The sequence below is a fragment of the Rhynchophorus ferrugineus genome, unplaced genomic scaffold (assembly GCF_030347505.1).
Source record: "Rhynchophorus ferrugineus isolate W39M unplaced genomic scaffold, kcgeb_rfMv2 rfM7, whole genome shotgun sequence".
NCBI classification, from domain to species: Eukaryota; Metazoa; Arthropoda; class Insecta; order Coleoptera; family Curculionidae; genus Rhynchophorus; species Rhynchophorus ferrugineus.
In genome coordinates, this window is record NW_027472586.1 from 29,052,390 (window position 1) to 29,073,652 (window position 21,263).

The 21,263-nt window shown below is 31.5% G+C and overlaps 1 protein-coding gene across 3 annotated transcripts; it reads left to right on the forward strand.

The window, feature by feature from the left end:
• Window positions 1-356: 356 nt before the first annotated feature.
• Window positions 357-20,158, forward strand: Rab3 (RAS oncogene family member Rab3). Of its 3 annotated transcripts, none has more exons than XM_076410333.1 (6): window positions 357-498; window positions 2,346-2,431; window positions 5,291-5,515; window positions 14,732-14,850; window positions 14,902-15,073; window positions 17,737-20,158. In XM_076410333.1, exons 3-6 carry the CDS (start codon window positions 5,291-5,293, stop codon window positions 17,881-17,883), a joined length of 663 nt encoding a protein of 220 aa, XP_076266448.1. In that variant the 5' UTR covers window positions 357-498; window positions 2,346-2,431; the 3' UTR covers window positions 17,884-20,158. The 3 variants fall into 3 exon arrangements, with proteins under 3 accessions (XP_076266448.1, XP_076266449.1, XP_076266447.1); XM_076410334.1 differs by lacking the exon at window positions 357-498 and adding an exon at window positions 2,096-2,144; XM_076410332.1 differs by lacking the exon at window positions 357-498 and adding an exon at window positions 2,098-2,237.
• The last annotated feature ends 1,105 nt before the right edge of the window (window positions 20,159-21,263 follow it).

The following is a 21,263-nucleotide window of genomic DNA, read 5'->3' on the forward strand; positions in this document are numbered from 1 at the left end:
CATAAGTTACTAAGTAATGCCAAATTTAGTGATGACCTTGACCCTATAACTACTATAACATCTATTTGAGATCCCATACATTGTACTTAATGAAGTTAACTAGATAAATAAAGCTGAGATCACGAACCAAATCAGTTTAGAAATAAAGAATGGTTTCCTCGTTTATATTTCGTATATATTACGTAAAATATATTAATCGGTAAGTTCGTGGGGGAAAACTGAAAAAAAAATATTTTAAATTTCCCGCCAAATACTGCGCCCATCCACGGCACGCTTTTCGTCTATCGATTTTCCGGAGAACCGCTATTCTTTACTCGCTTTTCTCCAGCTGATCGATTTCCACCAGGCCTGGGAGAGTTCCCAGACAGTGTTCCCTGAAATTTTATTAAAAACTGACACATATTGTTGGTGTTTGCTATATTGGTCGTCTGAAGAGCTCCCAGATTGGGCATAATCAACCGGAAATTCGTTGAATTCTTGTTATTTCTTAGCAACAAGGTAATATTTAGATTATTTAATTTATAAACAATAGTTGGTGGTTATTTTATATATATTCTAATTATATTATACGCTATTTATTAACATGCAACCACTTTTTTATTATGAATTGTGGTTCTTAAATATAATATCGTTTCTTATTAATGCATTATATCACGAATATCACAGATCAGATAAAAGTAATATCTGTGTTCTATGTGGATAAACATGAACAGTTGGAAAATAAGTAAATATTTCGAATCTATAACATTATCATTCGCTATATTTACTCATTGATTTTTGTTTCGCGACATTGACATTTTCGTGGCAATCACACGTTCAACCGTTTCCACAACAGTTTAACTCATTTACTTTTGAAATCTTGTAATTATATACTAGGGATTATGAAACGTAATCTCTTTGTATGGATTACTTTAAACCTTTATATTATTCATGAGATGTATGATCGATTTAAGAAAAAGACGGATCTATTTAGGGTTAAAGGCTGTAGAATTTATGGCACAAAGACGTCTTGACGAAAACCTTAAAGATGTTGAAGAAGTGTATCTTAAAATATTACGCAATTTAACTTAGTTAAAATTAGTTTAAATTAATACATATTAAATCAGTTTAGAAAAAGATTATATTCTTATGAACATATTATACAAGAGATATTTATTACAGATATTACAGAAGACGTATTAAAATAAGGCAAGATTCAATTTAACATTAGCAAGAATTTTATAGTATAATACTTAATACAAGGCAAATATGTTTAAAATATTTGCTAAATCAATTTTATATAACTAAGAATATACTTTCAAGGAATTGTGATATATTTAAAATAACGTGTTACACACTACTTACTTAGACTTTACAATATTTTGTTGCAATTTTACGTAATGTAGCATAGTGTACTAATATTTTATCAAACAATATATAATTACAACAATTTAAATTAATTTAAAGTATGCTACACTATATTTTAAAATATATTAATTATTTTTTATATCCTGAAGTAACTTGCATTAATTTTCATTTATTCTATTCATATTTAATCTAGTTCAGAATAATATCGAACTATTATATATTTATATAAAATATATATTTTATATACAAAACTATTTTACAACAATTTAATACAACTCAACACATTTACTAATGTTATAGAGATAATTCATGTAAATAGTTGTTAATTTAAATACTCTATACCACTGTCTAATACAATAATTTACCAGTATTCAGAAAAAATATTAATATAATATTACATATTTAATAATATATAAAATTAATTAAGAACTAGCTTTTAAATAATTTCAAACTATTGTGTATAATTAACTAGTAGTAATCTATTTGCAATCAGAATTATTTAATATGTTCATTATTTTATAAGAAAATGGTTTATTATATAAAAGTATACAACAATTAATAACAAGACGTAAAAATTAACTTTTTGGGAATCAAATGTGTTCAATTAAATTATACGAATCTATTATGTGTTTTCATTTATACGTCTTTTATAAAAATAAATAGTGAAAAATGATTGTCGTTGGTAGCCAAAAAGAGATAGTGAACATTTTATCGGTACAAATTACCATTCGACTGGCATCGTTGGCAGATATTCCGCTATCGCCAATGTGACACAGTTTTAATTTAACTTTTTGTCGGTAAGCTTTACATAATATTTCACAATTCTGGTTGCCATACTGAAATAATTATTGAAGAATAACCAAAACTCAGGAATATCATGTCCAAACATGGTAAATATAGAACAGGCAATTATTTTCATGGTGTATTGTCGAATTCCAATTATATTAAAAGTTTTCAGTCGTCAGAAAATTGACACGTAGTATTTTTTCTGGTTTCAGAGGATCCTCCTGGGGAGTTACGAAAACAGAGGTCTAGATTCTTGTCTTGGGTTGAAATACCATTAGGCTTCATTGCTGAACATACAGTGAGTAGTTTTAAATTATTCTAAAAGCTCTTAACGATAGTATACACAATAACACTAATTATATCAATAACACGTATACTTTACTGTTAGTTTGTTTAATTTTTGTGTAGCAACATTTTATTGTTAATAAATGTATTTGAACAAAATACATTCAAACGCTTAGATAAAACATCCCCAAGGCACCGTTTTTATTCGGCACAATTCTTGCTAGTACATTCATCGATAAAAGGAGTTGAGACTGTCGTGGCTGTCACAGGAATATCGACTTCAGCATCCTCACAATGTAGCGTCCATAACCATCAAAAGACTTCTCGCTCTTAAGTCTATTTATTAGTTTGGTATTATAAAGGCGTTAGCTTGACGCCTAGCTGTTTGCTTTCTCTTCTACAGATCTCAATAACGAATATTGGTGTTTAAGTATCAAGGAACATTAGCGGTGCTCCTCAATACGTATGAATGTTATTATATCACTAATTATGGAAGGGATGAATGATTCGTTCATTACCTTTGCTGATATAACCTCAGAGTTCAATGATATAAGTTGAAACAGGAAAAAAGTTTAGGAATTTGTTTATGTATAAACAGCTTGTATCTTAAAAGATTGGAATATATGTACGTAACAAGAGGCAGGGATATTTTATTATTACCATTTCATTATTGAACATGCAGTGAATAGTTTTCAATTATTCTTAATACATTTCACATTATTATGCACAAAAAAATTAACTAGATCAATAATCCGCGTATAAATAAAAATATCTATTAGATATAACAATTAAATTTTAATTTAATATCTAATTTAGATTTTATTGGATTTGCTTTTTGGATAGCAACATTCTATTTTGGTTATTTATCGTTGAGGCAAAACATTTTCAAAGATTTCGATGAAATATCCCCAAGGCACTATTTTAATTCGGTACAATTATCATTTTTTTTAATAATATATCTCGAACTAATCAGCAATATTCGATAAAACATTAAAATTATCCACGGTCTTAAGTACATTTATTAGTTTAGTGTTAGGAAAGTATTTAGTTTGGCAATGAAGGTTATCTCTTTTTAAGAATCAGGAACATGATGCTTTATGCTGGAAGTACTGAAACATTTCTGCATTATATTTGCTTGTTTGTAGAGTTGAATGTGATAAGTTCAAAGGGGTCTAGAAATTTATTTATATAAAGTGTCCCAAAAAAACTGCATTAAATATTTTCAGTAATAATTTCATTGAATTAGGTTAATATAGCAATGAATATCAATAACGTACGTTTAGCAATAATATACTCAGCCGGTTTCAAAGTGACTTCTCACCGTAGCGATACACAGGTTTCAAGGTGTCCTGAAATTTTCGGCAATAGGCTGCAGGTCTTCTGCCAACAATGCCTGTTCGATGCAGCAACTGCTTCAGCGATTCCAACGTTTTCTAGCTTGTAGCACAGGCCAAAAAGTTGGCTACATGCTGTAGTCCATTGAGTTGCGATCCGGCGAGTAAAGAGGCCATTTTACTGATGTGATGTCTGACATGACAAGTCCGAAAAATGGGCTCGGCATCAATCTTGAGCCGGTTTTACCTTATGGACCGAGATGAAATCCTGTTGGAACTTCCAATTGGCCAATCCGAACTGCTGCTGACTCCATGGAAGTACGACAGCCTCAAGAATGTCGCAACGATACACTTCTTGATTGATTTTCATCCTACGATCCACAAAAAACTAAAGGGGTTTTGCTGCTGTCGTAAATTCCACTCCAAACCATAACGGACCGCGGATTTTAGCAGTATTAGACGATGAATAACATACCGGGAGCCACAATAGACCAGCTCTTGTCATTTTGATGGTTATGCACTTGCTCAACGGTGAACACCTTCTCGTCCGTGAAGAGGGTGCGCTCCCATCGCTGATCAGCGGCCCGACGCTTGAGTTGGCGACTTTTTTCGAGCCATACCCGTTTGTAAGGAACTGTATCTGCGAGGGGCTGAACCTGTAGCCTTGAGGTCGATCTCCTTTTTAGCTATACCATGAACCAACGACTTGCTCATCAGTCTCAAGGGCGACTTTTCTCATGGAGATTCTCGAATTGCGTTGTACTCGCTTCTTGATGATCTTGCGGTTAGCAGAAAAGTCGGCGGTGCGCTTTTTTCCACTTCCTGGATGCCAACTGTCGTCGACAAGCTCTTTGAAAGGTGTTATCAATGGTGTGACAAACAGTCGACTGCGAAACACTGAATTAACGAACAATTTCATATTGGTGTTTTCCCTAGCGAAATAGCTCCGAAAGAGAACTACGTTTGCTTGACATCCTAAAAAAATAACTACAAAATGAGTTAGCATATAATAGAAAGTTTACACAGTGGTACATGAACACACGGAGTCCAACTCTCTCAATTCGGTTTCATCATATTGTATCCACAAAAACATTTTCAAAATATATGAGTCCTTTATCTTACTAAAATTACTTTTGCATGTTTTTGAACAATATATTTAAAATAAGTGAAATAAATATATATATATATATATATATATATATATATATATATATATATATATATATATATATATATATATAGCTTTTAAATTCAGCTTAACATTGTACTTTAATATAATTGCTTATCTAACTTATATATTATGACCTTGATTTCCATGAGCGAAAATAGAGGCTATTCGTAATTCAAATGATACTCAACATTAAAGTGGAAATTGGTATCAGATATCAAAAGTTTTTATCCGAATTATATATTTCAAAAGCATTATTTTAAATCTCCTTGATTGTTTAGTTATTATTTAAATGTTATTGTCTTTTTAGTCTACTAATTTTATATGTTATATAGGTATTTTCGCAGTCTAAATCTGTTGTTTCTTTCAGATGGTTGCACCTGACGGATCCAAATGGCCGAAGGATGCCGCAGATCAAAATTTCGATTACATGTTCAAGCTACTGATCATCGGCAACAGTTCTGTAGGAAAAACCTCGTTCCTGTTCCGATACGCCGACGATAGTTTTACATCAGCGTTCGTCAGTACGGTCGGGATCGATTTTAAGGTTAAAACGGTATTTAGGCACGAAAAACGAGTGAAATTACAAATTTGGGTAAGACGTTATTGTTTGTTTGTTCCATTATCTTTTATTTTATTTTTTAACCAATATAATATTTTTTTTAATATTTCTGTTTACTGTATAATTAATTTTCTAACTCGATGACAGTTTGATACACTACTGTGAGATTTTAAGCAAGATGCGTCATTTAGTTTGTGTATAATAGACATTGACAGGCAGAGAACTTCTCGAACTTTAACAGAAGTGGAAAAAAATGGGGACTCTGCACCATGTATTTCAGTGGTTAGGACGTGGTCTACTGAGTTTCGTTGTGATCATACGAAAACTCAGGGTACCCAAAATAAGTGGTCACGTCAGTAGTCATCATAGAATGATATTGGACGATTGAAGAATGAAAATACGGAAGATGGTTGAGGCTGTAATTATCTCGAGCTGTAACAGAGTGGGTAAACCACATTTGATATAAATATATGTATATGAAATAACTACCAATATGATGGGTGTCGCGATTGTTCACATTCAACAATAAACGCAACCAGAGACCAAGAAACAATCAAAACATCAGATTTCTCTTGGAGAATCTGCCAAAAAAGGTCAAGTTTGTCTGTCTGTCGGCCAACAAGTCGCCGTTTCTTGGCAATCACGCGGTGTCATTCATTTCGATTATCCTGAAAAGGGTAAAGCAATCGACGATGAATATTATAAAGAGATCTTCATAGAGTAATAGAGAGGGAACCCAATGGGGACTTGTGAAGAACATTTTTGCTACGTTCAATATCTAGATAGGCTTATAGTCGCCCATTCAAGTAACTTAGTTGGTCAGTTTATGTCTCCACTATAGGCACCTCTAAGAAAAACATATTGCTGTAAAGATATTTTGATAAAGTTTATCATGCAGGTGTGGCATGTGTCAGCCATGACGTCACGTTTCATTCACTAAAATTATATACAATAAAAAATCTTGGTGCATGGCAAGTACAATTCAAAAGTTTCTGTTCAATATTTTTCATATTTGTTTAGTGACATCAATTTAATAGGATCCATTAAAGTTTTGTCTACTTGATTTCTTATACTGGACGCAAACTTTGAGTCTTTCTCTGTTAAAATTTTATGTACTTGTTTGATGGAAAAGTATACGGTGCCTTATTTCATCTAATATTTTATCTGGAGGGTTATTATGTACCGTACTATTAAAAGGTTTTGAATTTACATTAATTTTTAACTTATCTAACAAAAACGTGTTATATTATCAACGTGATAATATCACTTGAGATAGCTCAAAAATCTATTAACAGTATAATAAAATAAATTTGATGCATGAGATATTGGTTTGCCTCTATAAAATCAGTCTCAATTTGTCAGATTACTAAGATTGTCATTACTATTGAATAAATGTAAAATAGAACGCATAATTTGAACAAAAAGTCTTACCAAAAAACTTAAAAATATACTATGGTAACGTAAAATGTTGTTTGTTCATATAGTAATATCTGAGTCAAGTTTCTCAACTCCTGGTAGTACATTCTCCGTTAATAAGGAAGTAAGTTATTTAAAGTGCCCTCATGTTCATCTTTTTCACAATTTCCTAAAGGTGAATGAGATGAAAAAAATTAACTTATGATGAGTGATTTAAATGATTTCTCACACATAATAGTCGAAAAATATATTCCTGAATCCGTGAGCTCTAATAGATCCAAACAAATCCAAACTATCTTGGTTAAGTAGCCCTAAGTCAACCATTTATTGGGACTTACTCAAAATATTTTTAGTTAAAAACGAAGACCCTCAAAGTAATTATTAAATTTTTAATTCATGCCACAAATTTGTTACTAGTTTCGCAATAGAGGTTAGTTTACAATATTTACGGTTAATCCTCTGTAAAAAGGTTTGTATTCAGGGGATATTCTTTTAGTAGAGTTGTAACTATCAAATAGTTTATACAAGAATAAAATAATGTATTCTATTGCCAGATATCCTATCTTTCAGAAGGGGATTAATTTCTGAAATTAAAAACTTACGCCAACATACAACAACAAAACGCGCGATATCATAAATGTCTCTCATTTTTAAAAGACAGCCGAATAATTCTTCAACGGAAAACTATGCTGCATTTATTTACTATCTCTGCATCCGGGTACACAACACACTAGATTGAGGATGCATTAGTCTTATATTGTACTGCCGTCTAATGTTATACTAATGAACTAATAACTAGTAATTTAGTCACTAAACCGAACAAAGAACTAAGCGGACTCTTCCGAACATAGATCACATTAGAAAAGGCGTAGAAAACAAATAAACAACAAAGGCATCTTCGAAATGAAAAGAACTAATCAAACACCTTCACAGTAGTTGCAATAGCTGTTAAAATAAGTTCCAAGTAGTGACATATAAATATTGGACGTTGTAAAACATTTCTCCAAAATTGCATGTCAAGTGAAATCTTTATTTTCTGTGGAGCGTTTGGGCAGATTTAATAATTATTTGAACAAAAACGACCGCATTTGGCGTAAAGAAAAGTTTTGTTCCATCAAGACAATGTACGGGTGTATAAATGTGTAGACACTATAGCAATAATCCATAAATTGGTCTATGAACTTCTACTGCATCGATCATATTCTCTAAATTTAGCCCTTTGCAATTATTTTCTGTGTACGAATTTGAGAAAATGGCTGAGTGGTACGAAATTTAGGTCGAATGAAGAGATCGTCACTGACACAAACGACTACATTAATGGTCTTGGAAAAACCTATTATTTGGAAAGAATAAAAATTTTAAAAACTCTGAGCTATATGTACTAGATTAAGAGGAGATCATGTTGAATAACAAATAGCTTCTTGCAGCCAAAAATGTGTTTTATTAAAAAAATCGCTGACTTATCAAACTGATCTCGTAGCATCATAAAAACTAATAGATACGGCGGACTTCCGAGGTTTCAGTTCTTGTAAATTCCAAACTATACTATAAAACTACCCACTATTACATTATATCTTTCTGGTAGCATTTGAGATTTATGGCGGATGTAATACTCCTAAAGTTCTTTTAAGGCTTTGTAACGATAGGTTAAATTTCTTTAAAAGTTCTGATTTAAACGAGTGATAAGTATGGAAGAGACAATGAATACTGTGGGTAGGAAATGGCTTTCTATTTTTCGTAGCTTTCATATAGGTTTATACAAAGTTTCTTTGCAGTAGCATTCATATTCCAAAATCTGTATAATAATAATTTTACAATTTTTCGGCTCAGACGATTCAAATGCCAACAACAGGGATTTTAAGTGACAGATTCATCCTGCTTAAGTTTAATTCACGAATAAGTTTACAAAAGAATATATGCACGGTTTTATCTGTATCTATGAAGCATGTTCGTGTTAAATTCCAAAGAGTGTAAGAATTAGTAGCACAGAAGAAAAAATTGATTTGACCTTTTCACATATATATATATATGACATTACATATATATATATATATATATATATATATATATATATATATATATATATATATATATATATATATCTGGTACAGTTTCTTGCCTATTAATGCAAGTATAACAGAACAATGGCAACAAATTTGTAAATTAAGATTGTACTAGGCATATCTAATGTAATGTATAATTAATTTTTAAAAAATTGCAGATTGTTTACTTATGTATAGTAAGAGATATGTAAGGCGCGATATCAAAGATACGTATATGTTTAACTTACATAAAATATATTATAAAAATATACAAATTAATTCGTGTTAATTAATTAATGAATATGTAATACATACATAACTACCTTACTTAGTTTACAAAGTTTCTCAAGAGTAACTTTATATTTAGTTGATCGATAAAAAAAGCGTATATCGATAAAATTTTTATTATTTCTTAAAATGCAAAATTTGTGAAATTATTTCTTAATAAAATATTGAAAAAAAATTAACCGACTTCAAAGAATAAATAAGGAATTCACTAAAAAATAAAAAATAATCAAACTTAGATGTTTAACAAAAAAAAGTTTTAAAATAAAATATGTACAAAATAATCGTTGTAATGTATAAATAAATATAAACAATAAGCTTATTTAACTACACATCTACTACACGTATTTTATATTCTATTCTATACATACAATTTAGCTTAATACCTACATAAACCTATTTATCTTTTTACAATATTACTCTAACTTCTACCGACTGATCACTTTGAAGTCGGTCTCGAACCTAAACTGTTATATTAATTTATATTTGTTTCGTTGGTAACTTAATTTTGTGTATACGTTACAAAATTATATTATTATTTTTGTATTGTTTAGGTCCGGCTCCGAGTATAGTGTTAAAGATTAAGTTTGATTATTTTTTAGTTTTTAGTGGGTTCCTTATTTATTTTTTCTAGTCGGTCCAATTTTCTTGTTAAAAATATTTTATTTTCTCTTATTAGTGTTATATATTTAGTCATAATAAATTACGCAATTACTTTATTAAACGTTACAATCAGTAGGCCAAGTAAAAATGCAGTCCGTATGAGGAAAAATAGGAATAAAGACACAATGATTGAAAATAAGGAACGCTTCAGGCCCCGGGGTCTGCTACCTAACCTAGGTGATTTGACAAATGTTATAACCAAAGTAGAACAACAACAAAAGTCATTGCCTCCGCCGGCAATCGAACCCGCGACCTCCGCGTGGGAGCCGAACGCTTTAATCACTATATTATAGAAGCAGCTCCCTGCAATATTTCTATGACTTGTCATATGTTATGGTGAGTGCTTAAAAAGCAAACTGATCGGTTATTGCTCTGAAAGACTTCCTGTCTTCCATCTCATCAATTCAGCAATAGCATTATACACAAATACCTGATTATTTTAGATAAAAAATTATGTGAAAACTTCCTACATGCCTTTGAAATTTGATGGTTTCCCTCACCATCAAATGCTGACCTGGTTCCAATGGGACCACTTCGGAAATGCACCCTTTCGAATGAAAAAATATCGCTCCGCAATTGACGGAGAAATCAGCGAACATACATTAAAAAAATATACACAGTCGAACATAGAACCTGTTCCTTTATTGAAATCGGTTAAAAATAATATTATCCGAACGTAACATATCATTCATTCATAAATTCAGTTTCAAAACGTGAGGGCCGGTAATTTCTCGCACCGAGATCGCAACCAATACGGTCACTTTAGGCGCATAAAGGGGTTTCTGATGCCTGAATTTCGGACTCGTTGCACTCCAGTAACGCCATTTCTGCCTATTTACGTGCCCATTAAGATGAAAATGAGCTTATCCAATAACAAAATACAGGTAAACGTTGAAGTTAATAGTACAGACCCAATACTTTATGGGTTGTAGTTGTTTTATTATATTTACATTAAACACTTTGCTACACCACCTATGAAGTGGAGTTCTAGGTGCGTTTATTTATGTAGAGGTATCCCTGGGGGCCTAATCCACCTATTTAACATCATATATCCAAGTAATGCATTTTACTTTGATTAGAAAGCATATTTACCTTTTCATTTTTAGTTCGTATTTACTTCGTTCCTGTATTTCCTTGTCAAGATATTCAGTACCTGTATCTTCAACTTTTTTCCTATCGACTTTTGTTGTCTTTGCGCTATCTTTTGTCGTCTTGTCATGGGTGGTCCAGTGTCTCATTTTGGAATATCCAAGTTTCATCTAGGAATACAAAAGTACATAAGGAATCTTCCTTAATATGATTGTATAATTTTAAAAATTGGATTATTCCAAGCTAACTCAGTCCTCTTGTTACGTTAACTTTACACTATTAAATCCTATATCTTCTAGCTGTGTACGTAGAGATTACTGACATCTTTCAAAGAGCTGCATATCCATAAGTATTTTATGAATATTTAACCCTGAAATAATTGTATTGAATTGTGTTTATATAGAAAAAAACTATAAGCTATTATACTTACTGTTTTGAGATATTTCGTAAATTTGATCTCGTGTAGAACTAACATAAAGATTCGTCACCCGTTTTGAATGTGCACGCTTTCTTTTGGGCGAATCCAGCGTTAAATAGTCTTTTATTTTATGAGAATCAGCCACAGCGTTTATATTAATATTAAGTGTAACTTCAACATGGTTAAACATATTTCCAATAAAACTGCATCAACTTCAATAACATAAATATTTGCCTCTCTAACTCATTTTACCGGCATGTGGGGCTCCCCATTATCACGTTCCTGTTCAAAATAGCTGATTATAGACGCAACTATGATTACAATTGATGATTATAGAATAATTTTGCGAACATATGACAACAGTGTCGACCAGTACCAACACAAATCGAATTTTATAAACCTATTCTATTACATGTTCTAGAGTGATGCCAATTAGTAAAATGAGAAGGGAAAATGTTGCTCTGAGTTTAAAACGAATTTTACGTTTTTACAAACTGAATTTGGCAATACATTTGACGGCATTGATGACGTGTATTGACTGCTTTATTGGAAGCATTATATCCGCAAACCCAGATAGAGAAAAGTAAAAATGCACCTTGCACTGTCCTAATTATACTAAGCTAAATAAAGATAACACTTACATATACTTTAATAAGTTTATTTTTGTTTGTACTCATGACTACAATAAATTACTAATTATATCAACATCATTTCACCATATCGTATCTTAAATCAAAACATTTAATAAATTTTCATTAAAAACTACTTAAAATAAGCAAAATGATTTCTCAATTTTTATTAGTACTAAAAATAGTTGTTACTTTGACATCACGCGTATGAATATTAGATTATTTACATTTCAACAAAAGTGGCAAATATTTTGTATTTCTAGCAAATCTTATTGGTATAACAAAATATTAGCTTTATTACCTGGATATGTGAACAAATTGAGGCCATTCTAACCGACCCGGCATAAATGGCTTGAAATCGAAGATATCACCAATATAATATAGTTTTGATTGTGTTCAAGCTATAAAAGCTTACAGTAAGCGTGAGTTGATGTTGGAAACCTGTAGCAGGCATGTTTGGCAGCATTTGTTTCACCAATTTTTTATTATTTACCAACATGCCGAATCACCGTGACAAATTTGAGCAACAACTCCAAGCAATAAAATTTATTTTCACAATTAATGTTCGTTAGAACACCAATTTTGGCCGAAAAGCGATATGGAGCGGTGCCAATCCATTCTCCAGATGGCTATATATTCACAAAACGTACAACAGGTTACTGTATATATTTTATGGTTTGCCATTGATTATTTCAACAAATGGATGTATTAGTGCCTGGTTTGAATTGTGACAATTGAAGTGTTTATAGCAGAAGGTTTTCGTTTATATGGAAATAAGATTTTATCACCACTACCGTTTTTGTAGTTCATTCAACAAGTAGCTACTTATTTTTCTGTTAAAATAAAGTTTCTTCAAACAAATATGAAATTCTTTTAAATTATTTATACTTGTTGAAATTGGAAATCTTATTAAGAAAAGAAGGCAGATTGACGTGAAATTGCCAATCGTTCCATGGTTCAAAGCCTTCCTTAATATACGTACACCAAATACGGGCTAGGCGATACGGAGGTAGCTTGAAATATGATATTCTGTGGAGAAATAAAATTTGGGAATAATGAAGCTTCGGAAGCTACTCCAGAGCCTGAATACCTTGGAAATTTAAGTTGAACATTGTAACATCTAAACATCACCAATATCAAATTGGCGATAGAAGGAAACGTCATTAACCAAAAATTATTTATAACAATTGTAAGCTATTCAGATGAGACAACCCTGTAATGTAAGCCTCGGCCGTATCTTTAAGAAGAAGATGTTACCTTAATTTAAGTGTATTATTATTTTACATTTTGTCTAGTTCAGATTCTTAAATTATAGGTTTGCTTATATTAGATCAGAGCATAATTTGCAAAAGAAAAAGGCAGAGTGCATCTGTATCGTCAGTACAAGAAGTTGTCACTTATTTACATCTGTCTGTTGTGCCTCAATTATATGTATCATTACTTACAGTTCTTTACAACACGATGTCTTGTGAAGTTAAACCTGCTTTCTAGCATCATTAGAATTACGAAACAAATAAACCATCTCAAATATGTGTTATACAAAATATTTAATATTATTGATGTTATTGGGATGTTCTACTTTGAGTTTTTTTAATGCTTAAGTAAGTAATTTACTTCAAACAAAAGAAAATGCTTTAGGTAATGTAACTGTATCTGATGCAAAATATCGTGTGTATAAACAACATATTATTTGGGCGTAGTCGGAGCCATACGATTTTTTAAAGAACATAAATCAGTAAAATAAATTGTCAGTGGTGATTTCAAAAGTTATAAAACTGAAAATTCGGAAGCAAAAAGAAACGCAGTGAGAGGCAGAAAGTCGATGAAGATGTAGAAATAAAAATTCTAATTAAATTAAATCATGAAAAATCGCTAGAAACTTAAATTGATACGTTTGGGTCGAGCATTAGATAGTCATTATAAAAGTAAACATGATATGAATTTACAATTTAGAATTGCTTAAATTGAAACATCATTACACCTTCCGGATGTCACTTGTTTCGGACGATGATTCATGGTCTCAAACATTTTAAAATGAAAAATAACCCTATTTCTGAATTGTCTCAAAATATGTGTGATATTTGGTAAATAGAGATATAATTTAATTTCTTTGAATAAAATCTGAATCTACAGTATCTTCAAATGATACCTTCACCTCAGGATCGCTTGAGTCATACTCTGTTCTTTTTTCCATCCGATCAAGCTTCCCAGGCTGTCTTAATCCAATGTATTCATTGGATCTACCAACTAAGTCCTCCCTTTTCTATATACTTAGCACTCTTCTAATATATTCCATTTAAGCTGCTTGAATTTTGCTTTAATTTTTTTTATAGTACCCATATCTCACAAACGAAGGTTAGAGTTGATGTTTGTTCAATTTTAATAAATGTATATACGATAGCCATGAATTTTCTACCTAAATTTTGTACTTGGATGCATAATTTAATATCTAGAAGTTCGAAAATACTTTCGAACTGGGCATTGCAGTGGGAATAGTGAGACATGAGACAATTTTTATCAATTACTGATTTACAATTAAAATATTGTTTTATGAATTTATTTTGTCCCAAGTTGCATCAGCTGTTTCTTCTTAACTAACAAGTTCATATGTCTTATATTTTTTTGTGTTTCCTTTAAATTAGACTCATTTGCTTAACTTTTTATTAAATTTCATGCCTTCAGATTTATTAATTTTAATTCTTTTTAGGATACAGCTGGCCAGGAAAGGTACCGAACTATAACAACAGCTTATTATAGGGGTGCCATGGGTTTCATTTTAATGTATGACATCACCAACGAAGAGTCATTCAACAGCGTTCAAGACTGGTACGCTAAATATCCAATAAAACAAAACCATATTATTTTTCTTGTTTTTAGGGTGACGCAAATTAAAACTTACTCGTGGGATAATGCCCAAGTCATTTTAGTAGGCAACAAATGCGACATGGAAGATGAAAGGGTGATTAGTTTCGAAAGGGGTAAACAATTAGCCGAACAGTTAGGGGTTGAGTTCTTTGAAACAAGCGCCAAGGAAAATATTAATGTTAGGGTAAGTTTTCTGGCAAATTAGGAAAAGAAACAATTATGATTGCAGGACGTCCGTATAGAGATAATCAATCAATGAAGCATTATGTTTACTATATATAAATATTATTTTTATAATTTTATTGGTATATATATATATATATACTATATACTATAGTACTGCGGATGTTTTCGTCAATTTTTTCCACTGAATATATTTTTTTATTATTTAGTTATTACATTGTTACCAGTCGTTTCCGATTAACTTACAATTTGTCTTCATGATAACTTAAATCTAGGTATATATCTAGGAGGACCCACCGGCCCTATCTCAGTCTCTGGTGAACTAATGTTTATACAAGTCACTGCTGTATTTTTTATTATATCCCCCTCACTACACAATACTACACAAGATCAGATGGTTTGATTCTTTTGAGCCTGTGTCCTGTTCCGGTGGTATCCAGAAGCTGCAATACTTCAATATTCTTATGCGAATCGAGTTTTTTCTCATGCCTTTGGCAATTCTCTTGATTTCTTGACTTACTGTGGGTATCTGAAGGCCTCGATATAGGTAATCAGTCCTATAAGTATTGTAAGTATTTTATTGTAAGGACATTGTTCTGAAAAACTTCCATATGTCCATATAGGTTTCAGTATTTGCTGATATAATAGCAATTTATTATATACTAATAATTGTGATTTTCTTCCAATTAACAAGTTCATTTTCCTATATTTCAATTCCAGTTCCTTTCTTTTCTTCGTCTGATTGTAGGTGAACTGCACATGCACAGGTTGACATTCGTTAATTTATATTATTATAAAACTTCAAATCGTTTATTAATGTGGCAATTTTTGAAAATACGTACTTATATACAGGTGGTCCAGAACCTACGCAAGTTTAAAACCAAGTACAAAGATTTTTTTTATTATAACTTTTTTTATTGAATCATAAGTTATAAGTACCTTTGGATGGGATTGTATGGAATAGCATATCAGCATAAATATATTTTTGTTAATATATTAGTACATCTTTTTCAATAATTTTAAATTTTTGCATAAATCTGGTTGAACTTCGTTAATTCAACAATCAGAAGGTATTCATTGTTCGACTACCTTTAATCTCATTGTTTGACCAACCTCATTTCCATACCAAAAGTCTACAGAATATTCTAGATATAAAGGTAGTGTCATTCTGTTACTCAGTTATTGCTTTTTTGAAGAATTCATGAAGATTCCGCATATTTTCTTCACTTTGATTTTATTTTTAAAAAAGCAAAGGCGAAAATTTTATGGTGATGAGATGAACTTCGTATTAGCCAATTTTTGAAAAGTTAATGAAACTCTTAAATGTATCAAGGTAGACTGAAATAATTCATTTTGTGACATCGCTGCGCGACACTGGAATTTAACTCAGAAGAAAATCAAACAGACCGAGTTTCCATTAGTGAATCTCAATAAAACGAAACGTTGGCAATAATTGATGACGAGAAAGATTGTGGTAAAACCCCCATTGATTCCAAGTAAGGTGATGCTAAGTGGTGGGATTGGAAAGAAATCGGTCATCAGTTGCTTGAACCTGGCCAAACCATCATTCCGACTCTATACTTTGAACAGCTAATGCGATTGAAATTAACATTGGTGATTGTCGTCTTTCATCACGACAACGCTAGTCTACACACAAATTTAGTTATTCAGTAAAGAATGAGAGAGATATCGTCGTGTCCTATCATTTTTTTTTGATCTCTGGTAAATGAATGGTTAAATGTATATCGGTTATTTATATGAATTCGTTTTGCAAGGCATGAAAATTACATTTTCCATAACCAATATTTAGATTACGTAGATTTTCACAAGAGTACCCTACAAAACCCATTGAATCAAGGTACATATTTATTTGAATTTAACAAACAAATTTTAGGCAGACTTATCGGTATATAAATTCATTTTAAAGGATTTAAAACAGATGGTGTTACTGTGACTTAAATGGTATCGGGTACACTTCTAACAAATTTCATGTTGAAGCCTCACTGACAGAAAATCATCGAATGCCGTGTGAAGTTTATGGCAACTAAGTTTCATGAACCGTAACATGTAAATAGTAGTTTAGAACTTTTAAATGTGGCGACTTTGACACCGTAAGGATATAGCGTTCTTTATAGTTCGAAAACATTGAAGGCGAAAGTTTCAAGGCATTATTCGATAAAACAATCAATGGGGGTAGCTATCGACTACAATTGATGCGTCTGGCTCGAGTACTGCGCGAAAAATGGCCGGAATACGAGCGAAGAGACCACAATGTTATTCTCCAGCATAACAACGCTAGACCATATATTGCGAAACAGGTCAAAACTTATTTGGAAATGTTAAAATGAGAAGTGCTATCCCACCCTCCGCATTCTCCAGACCTCGATCCTTCTGACCTACTACTTATTACGACATATTATCCGTGACCTGTCTGAGCAGCGTTTCACTTATTATGAAGATCCTAAAAATCGATCGATTCGTGGATACCGTCAAAACATACATCGTTCTTTCGAGATGGAATCCGCAAATCGCCTGAAACATGGGAAACAGTAACAGACAATGAGGGACAACAACCATTAAAACAGACATTTTCTAATTAATTCACTACCATAGTATAGTATTACTTAATTATAATTACTATGTTACATCATTACTCTTTTTTAGGCCGTTTTTGAACGTTTGGTCGACATTATTTGCGACAAAATGTCCGACAGTTTGGACACCGATCCTACGCTGATGTCAGGTAGCGGAAAGGGACAGCGTCTGACGGATGCACCCCAAGGGCCTCAAGCAGGGAACTGTAACTGTTAATAATTTCAACAATAGAATGGATCGATCGCTTTCCCAGTTCTCCCATTCTACTTTTTGCCCTCAAAGACCGATATAAACCTCCCGCTTTTTGACGAAGTGGGAAAGCGCACGACGCCCCATTAATTATTATAAATAATTATTACACGACTACCAATCTCCAAACTTTGGATATTCATGTTCAGGACTATTTATCTTAGACCAGACCTTAATACAAAAATCATTTCGAAAATATTCCTTTTTGCGTTTATTTTTCACGATGTGGTCCATTCTTTAGGATTTGCCCTCATTCACAAGTTTAAATGAAGAGAAAATAATGATTAAATATCTACCAGCAGTACCGTTTAACACAATATTAGCAATGATAGTTAAGGAAATAATACAATTCAAATATGTTTGAAGGCTGATACACCTTATGAACTTATTAATAGCTTCTTGTGTTTTTTATAATGTTTTATACTTTCCCGTTTTTACATTGTTTTGTCAGCAAAAATTACCTCCAAATTCAAAACAGCTCGTATGAAGGCTTCAATAAAATCAATAATGGTTAAAACCCATTGCTGATGATTTGACGCCAATTCAAATGTTTCCATTTAATGTTTTTTGTATTCATTTTCGTTGATTTCAAAATATTTTAACATAGCTATAGATGATAAGGGTTAATGAGAAACGAGAGGAAACAAATTGCTAATATTTCTATCAGCCATATCTACAACAACAATATATATGATAATATCTTTGTTATTGAGTTTGTTTTGATCCAAGACCCAATGAAAATGATATTTCATACGTAATGTCGATACTTGTGATTGAAGAGCTCTCCACTGGGCACACTTTTTTGAGACTGACCTAACAACCTTAATTCAAATCTTTTCGCTCATATTTTAGCATACTTGATATCTCTAAAATACAAAATCTACTAAATGCTTAACGATAATCCAACGAAATATTGTTGGTTATAAGTTTGAGAACTTTCAACGTACAAGTTTCAATGTTTATACTGTTCAATCTTGCAGAATTGCCATAAGTAAACTTTGATAAAAGTATCGTAAATATACCAAAAAATTTTAAATATATACATATATACATATATATATTTCCTTCTTGATGTAACTCGAGTATCTCGTCTGTTTGCTTCTGATTTTTGAAGCAAATGAGGCGGGGCGGTTCTTAAAAGACCTTATACAAAAATAAATACAAAATCATGTCAATATTAGAAGAATGAACGAATCGTTCATCTAGCAAGAATGCCTGTATATTATCTAAAACGAACTAAACGCTATGAAAATGTTAGAGTTTTGTAATTAAAATGCAATTTCTAGTCGTTTAAATGGTCTTCGTTGACAGTATCAGTTCACTTTTGCCGCTTCACTAGACTAAATGTGACATATAACGGTAGTACGTTACGTATATTGTTGTTAAATATTTAAATAATGATATTTTACTATAATTATGTTGATGATTTTTTCAATTGTTAGATTTTACACATAGTTGGGTTTCAATGAAACAGTTCGAGAACGCTTTAGTGAGGTACCTCTCCTGTCTGGTTGCAATCATCATCGATTTTCCATACTTGTAATCTGTATTTATTTAGTAGCGACGTTAGGGTGTGCTATACAGGGTGTCTCGTAATGAAAAACAGTAGAAAACGCACGAGTATATGTATTGTTTCTGATATATCCCTCCTAATGTACCAAAAGAAGAAAATGTAATACTGATTAGAAACTAGAGACAATAAAAACTAAAAATTTAAAATATTAGGCGCTAGTTTCTCGACTAATATAATCAAACTTTTGTATGCGTTCTCGTTTTTTTCTCTAAACATATCTGGGGGCCTATCAGGCATAAAATGATTAGTTGTTTTGTATAGTTGGGAATGCTTATTGTTATTGTTAGTTAGAACTGTACTTGAGTTAGAACGATTGCCTGTATATAAACATTTCCATTATATTTTTTTGATAGCTTATACAGAAACCTTTATTTTTGTTATGGGTGGTTTTGTTCTTATTTGCAAAAATGTTTATGTATATAAAGGATAATGTTGAATCACTATGAAATATATCTTGATTATTCTGTGCCTCACTTAAAGATAATGGATAACGGTCTGTTGAAAACAGCGAACTAACAGTAAACCTCCGATCGCACACCAATCAATGTAAGTCGTCAGAACAAAACTCTGGAAATATCAGTATCTACAATAAACAAACTACTTGTTGGTAAATGGATTGTATATTTATAATTTTGTGATTAGTGTAAAATAAATTAGTGTACATGCCTATCGTTTAATGTTTTATTTCTCCGTTTTTATGTGTAGCGTAGGTAGAAACTGAAAGGATTATACTACGTACTGGAGTATATGAACTATATGATTAATAGTGACACAAAACTGATTATTAATCTTATTAATACTAACTAAACCTTTGTGAGAGCTAATAATAGAACCATTTCATTATTTTGCGAATTTCTAGTTACACACAGTTTTTGTAACTTTGAATGAAGTGCAATACATTTTATTTAAAGGGTTGCCCATTGACCGGTATACAAGATACAATAAGAAGAGTAACATTATATGGTATATATGTGGCGACTGAGGTAGAGCTCTCCGCTTAAACATTTACATGTATATCTTTATGAATTCTACAATATCTCACCGAATTTTCTCAAGTTGCGAAATCACTTTATCGCATTTTACATCCAAACTAAGAGAAATTTGTTAAAATGCTTGACTTGAATATAGGGCAATTCACAAGATGGGGATACATTACTTAACAAATATCTCCGGATTTGGCGCATGCGCACTATCCTGCATAGAATAAACCACAAGAAAATAATATACTGTATTGTGTTCCTTTCCTAATTGTGGCATATTCTTTTTGAGTTGATCAAGTGAAAAAGTAAATCTAGAATATTTAGATTTTGTGTTACACTAATAATTCTATAAATAACTTTCCATATAACTAAATTTAAGTTGTAAAATCCGAACTGCATCAATTTTATTTATAGTGAAAATTGTAGCTGCCAAAGCTCTATACACATAATTAAAAAGTTATAAACATATATTACATAATTTTCAACGAGCTGGAATAGGTATCAACATATGCCAATATTTAATGATAACAAGAGCAGAGAAAAAAATGATTCTTGTGGTCTTGGAGGTAGTCAATTCATTAATGATGTCCATCAAGAATAGTAGCAAAAATTGTAGTAACTGGTAATAATTAGACATTTATTTTAAACATGATATATTTTAGTAATGATTTAATTTTTATTTTATAGGTGAAATGTAGCTAGAATATGTTGAGAGTGAAAGTCGAAAAATGTGAAATTCAGAGAAACAGCCAAGAATAAATTAGACAGGATTTTGCTAGAATGTAAGAACTGTG

Coding starts and splice junctions, on each gene's coding strand:
- Rab3 (XM_076410332.1), top strand. Junction 2,432..5,290: donor GCTTCATTGCTGAACATACA/GTGAGTAGTTTT, acceptor TGTTTCTTTCAG/ATGGTTGCACCTGACGGATC. Junction 14,851..14,901: donor TTCAACAGCGTTCAAGACTG/GTACGCTAAATA, acceptor TCTTGTTTTTAG/GGTGACGCAAATTAAAACTT.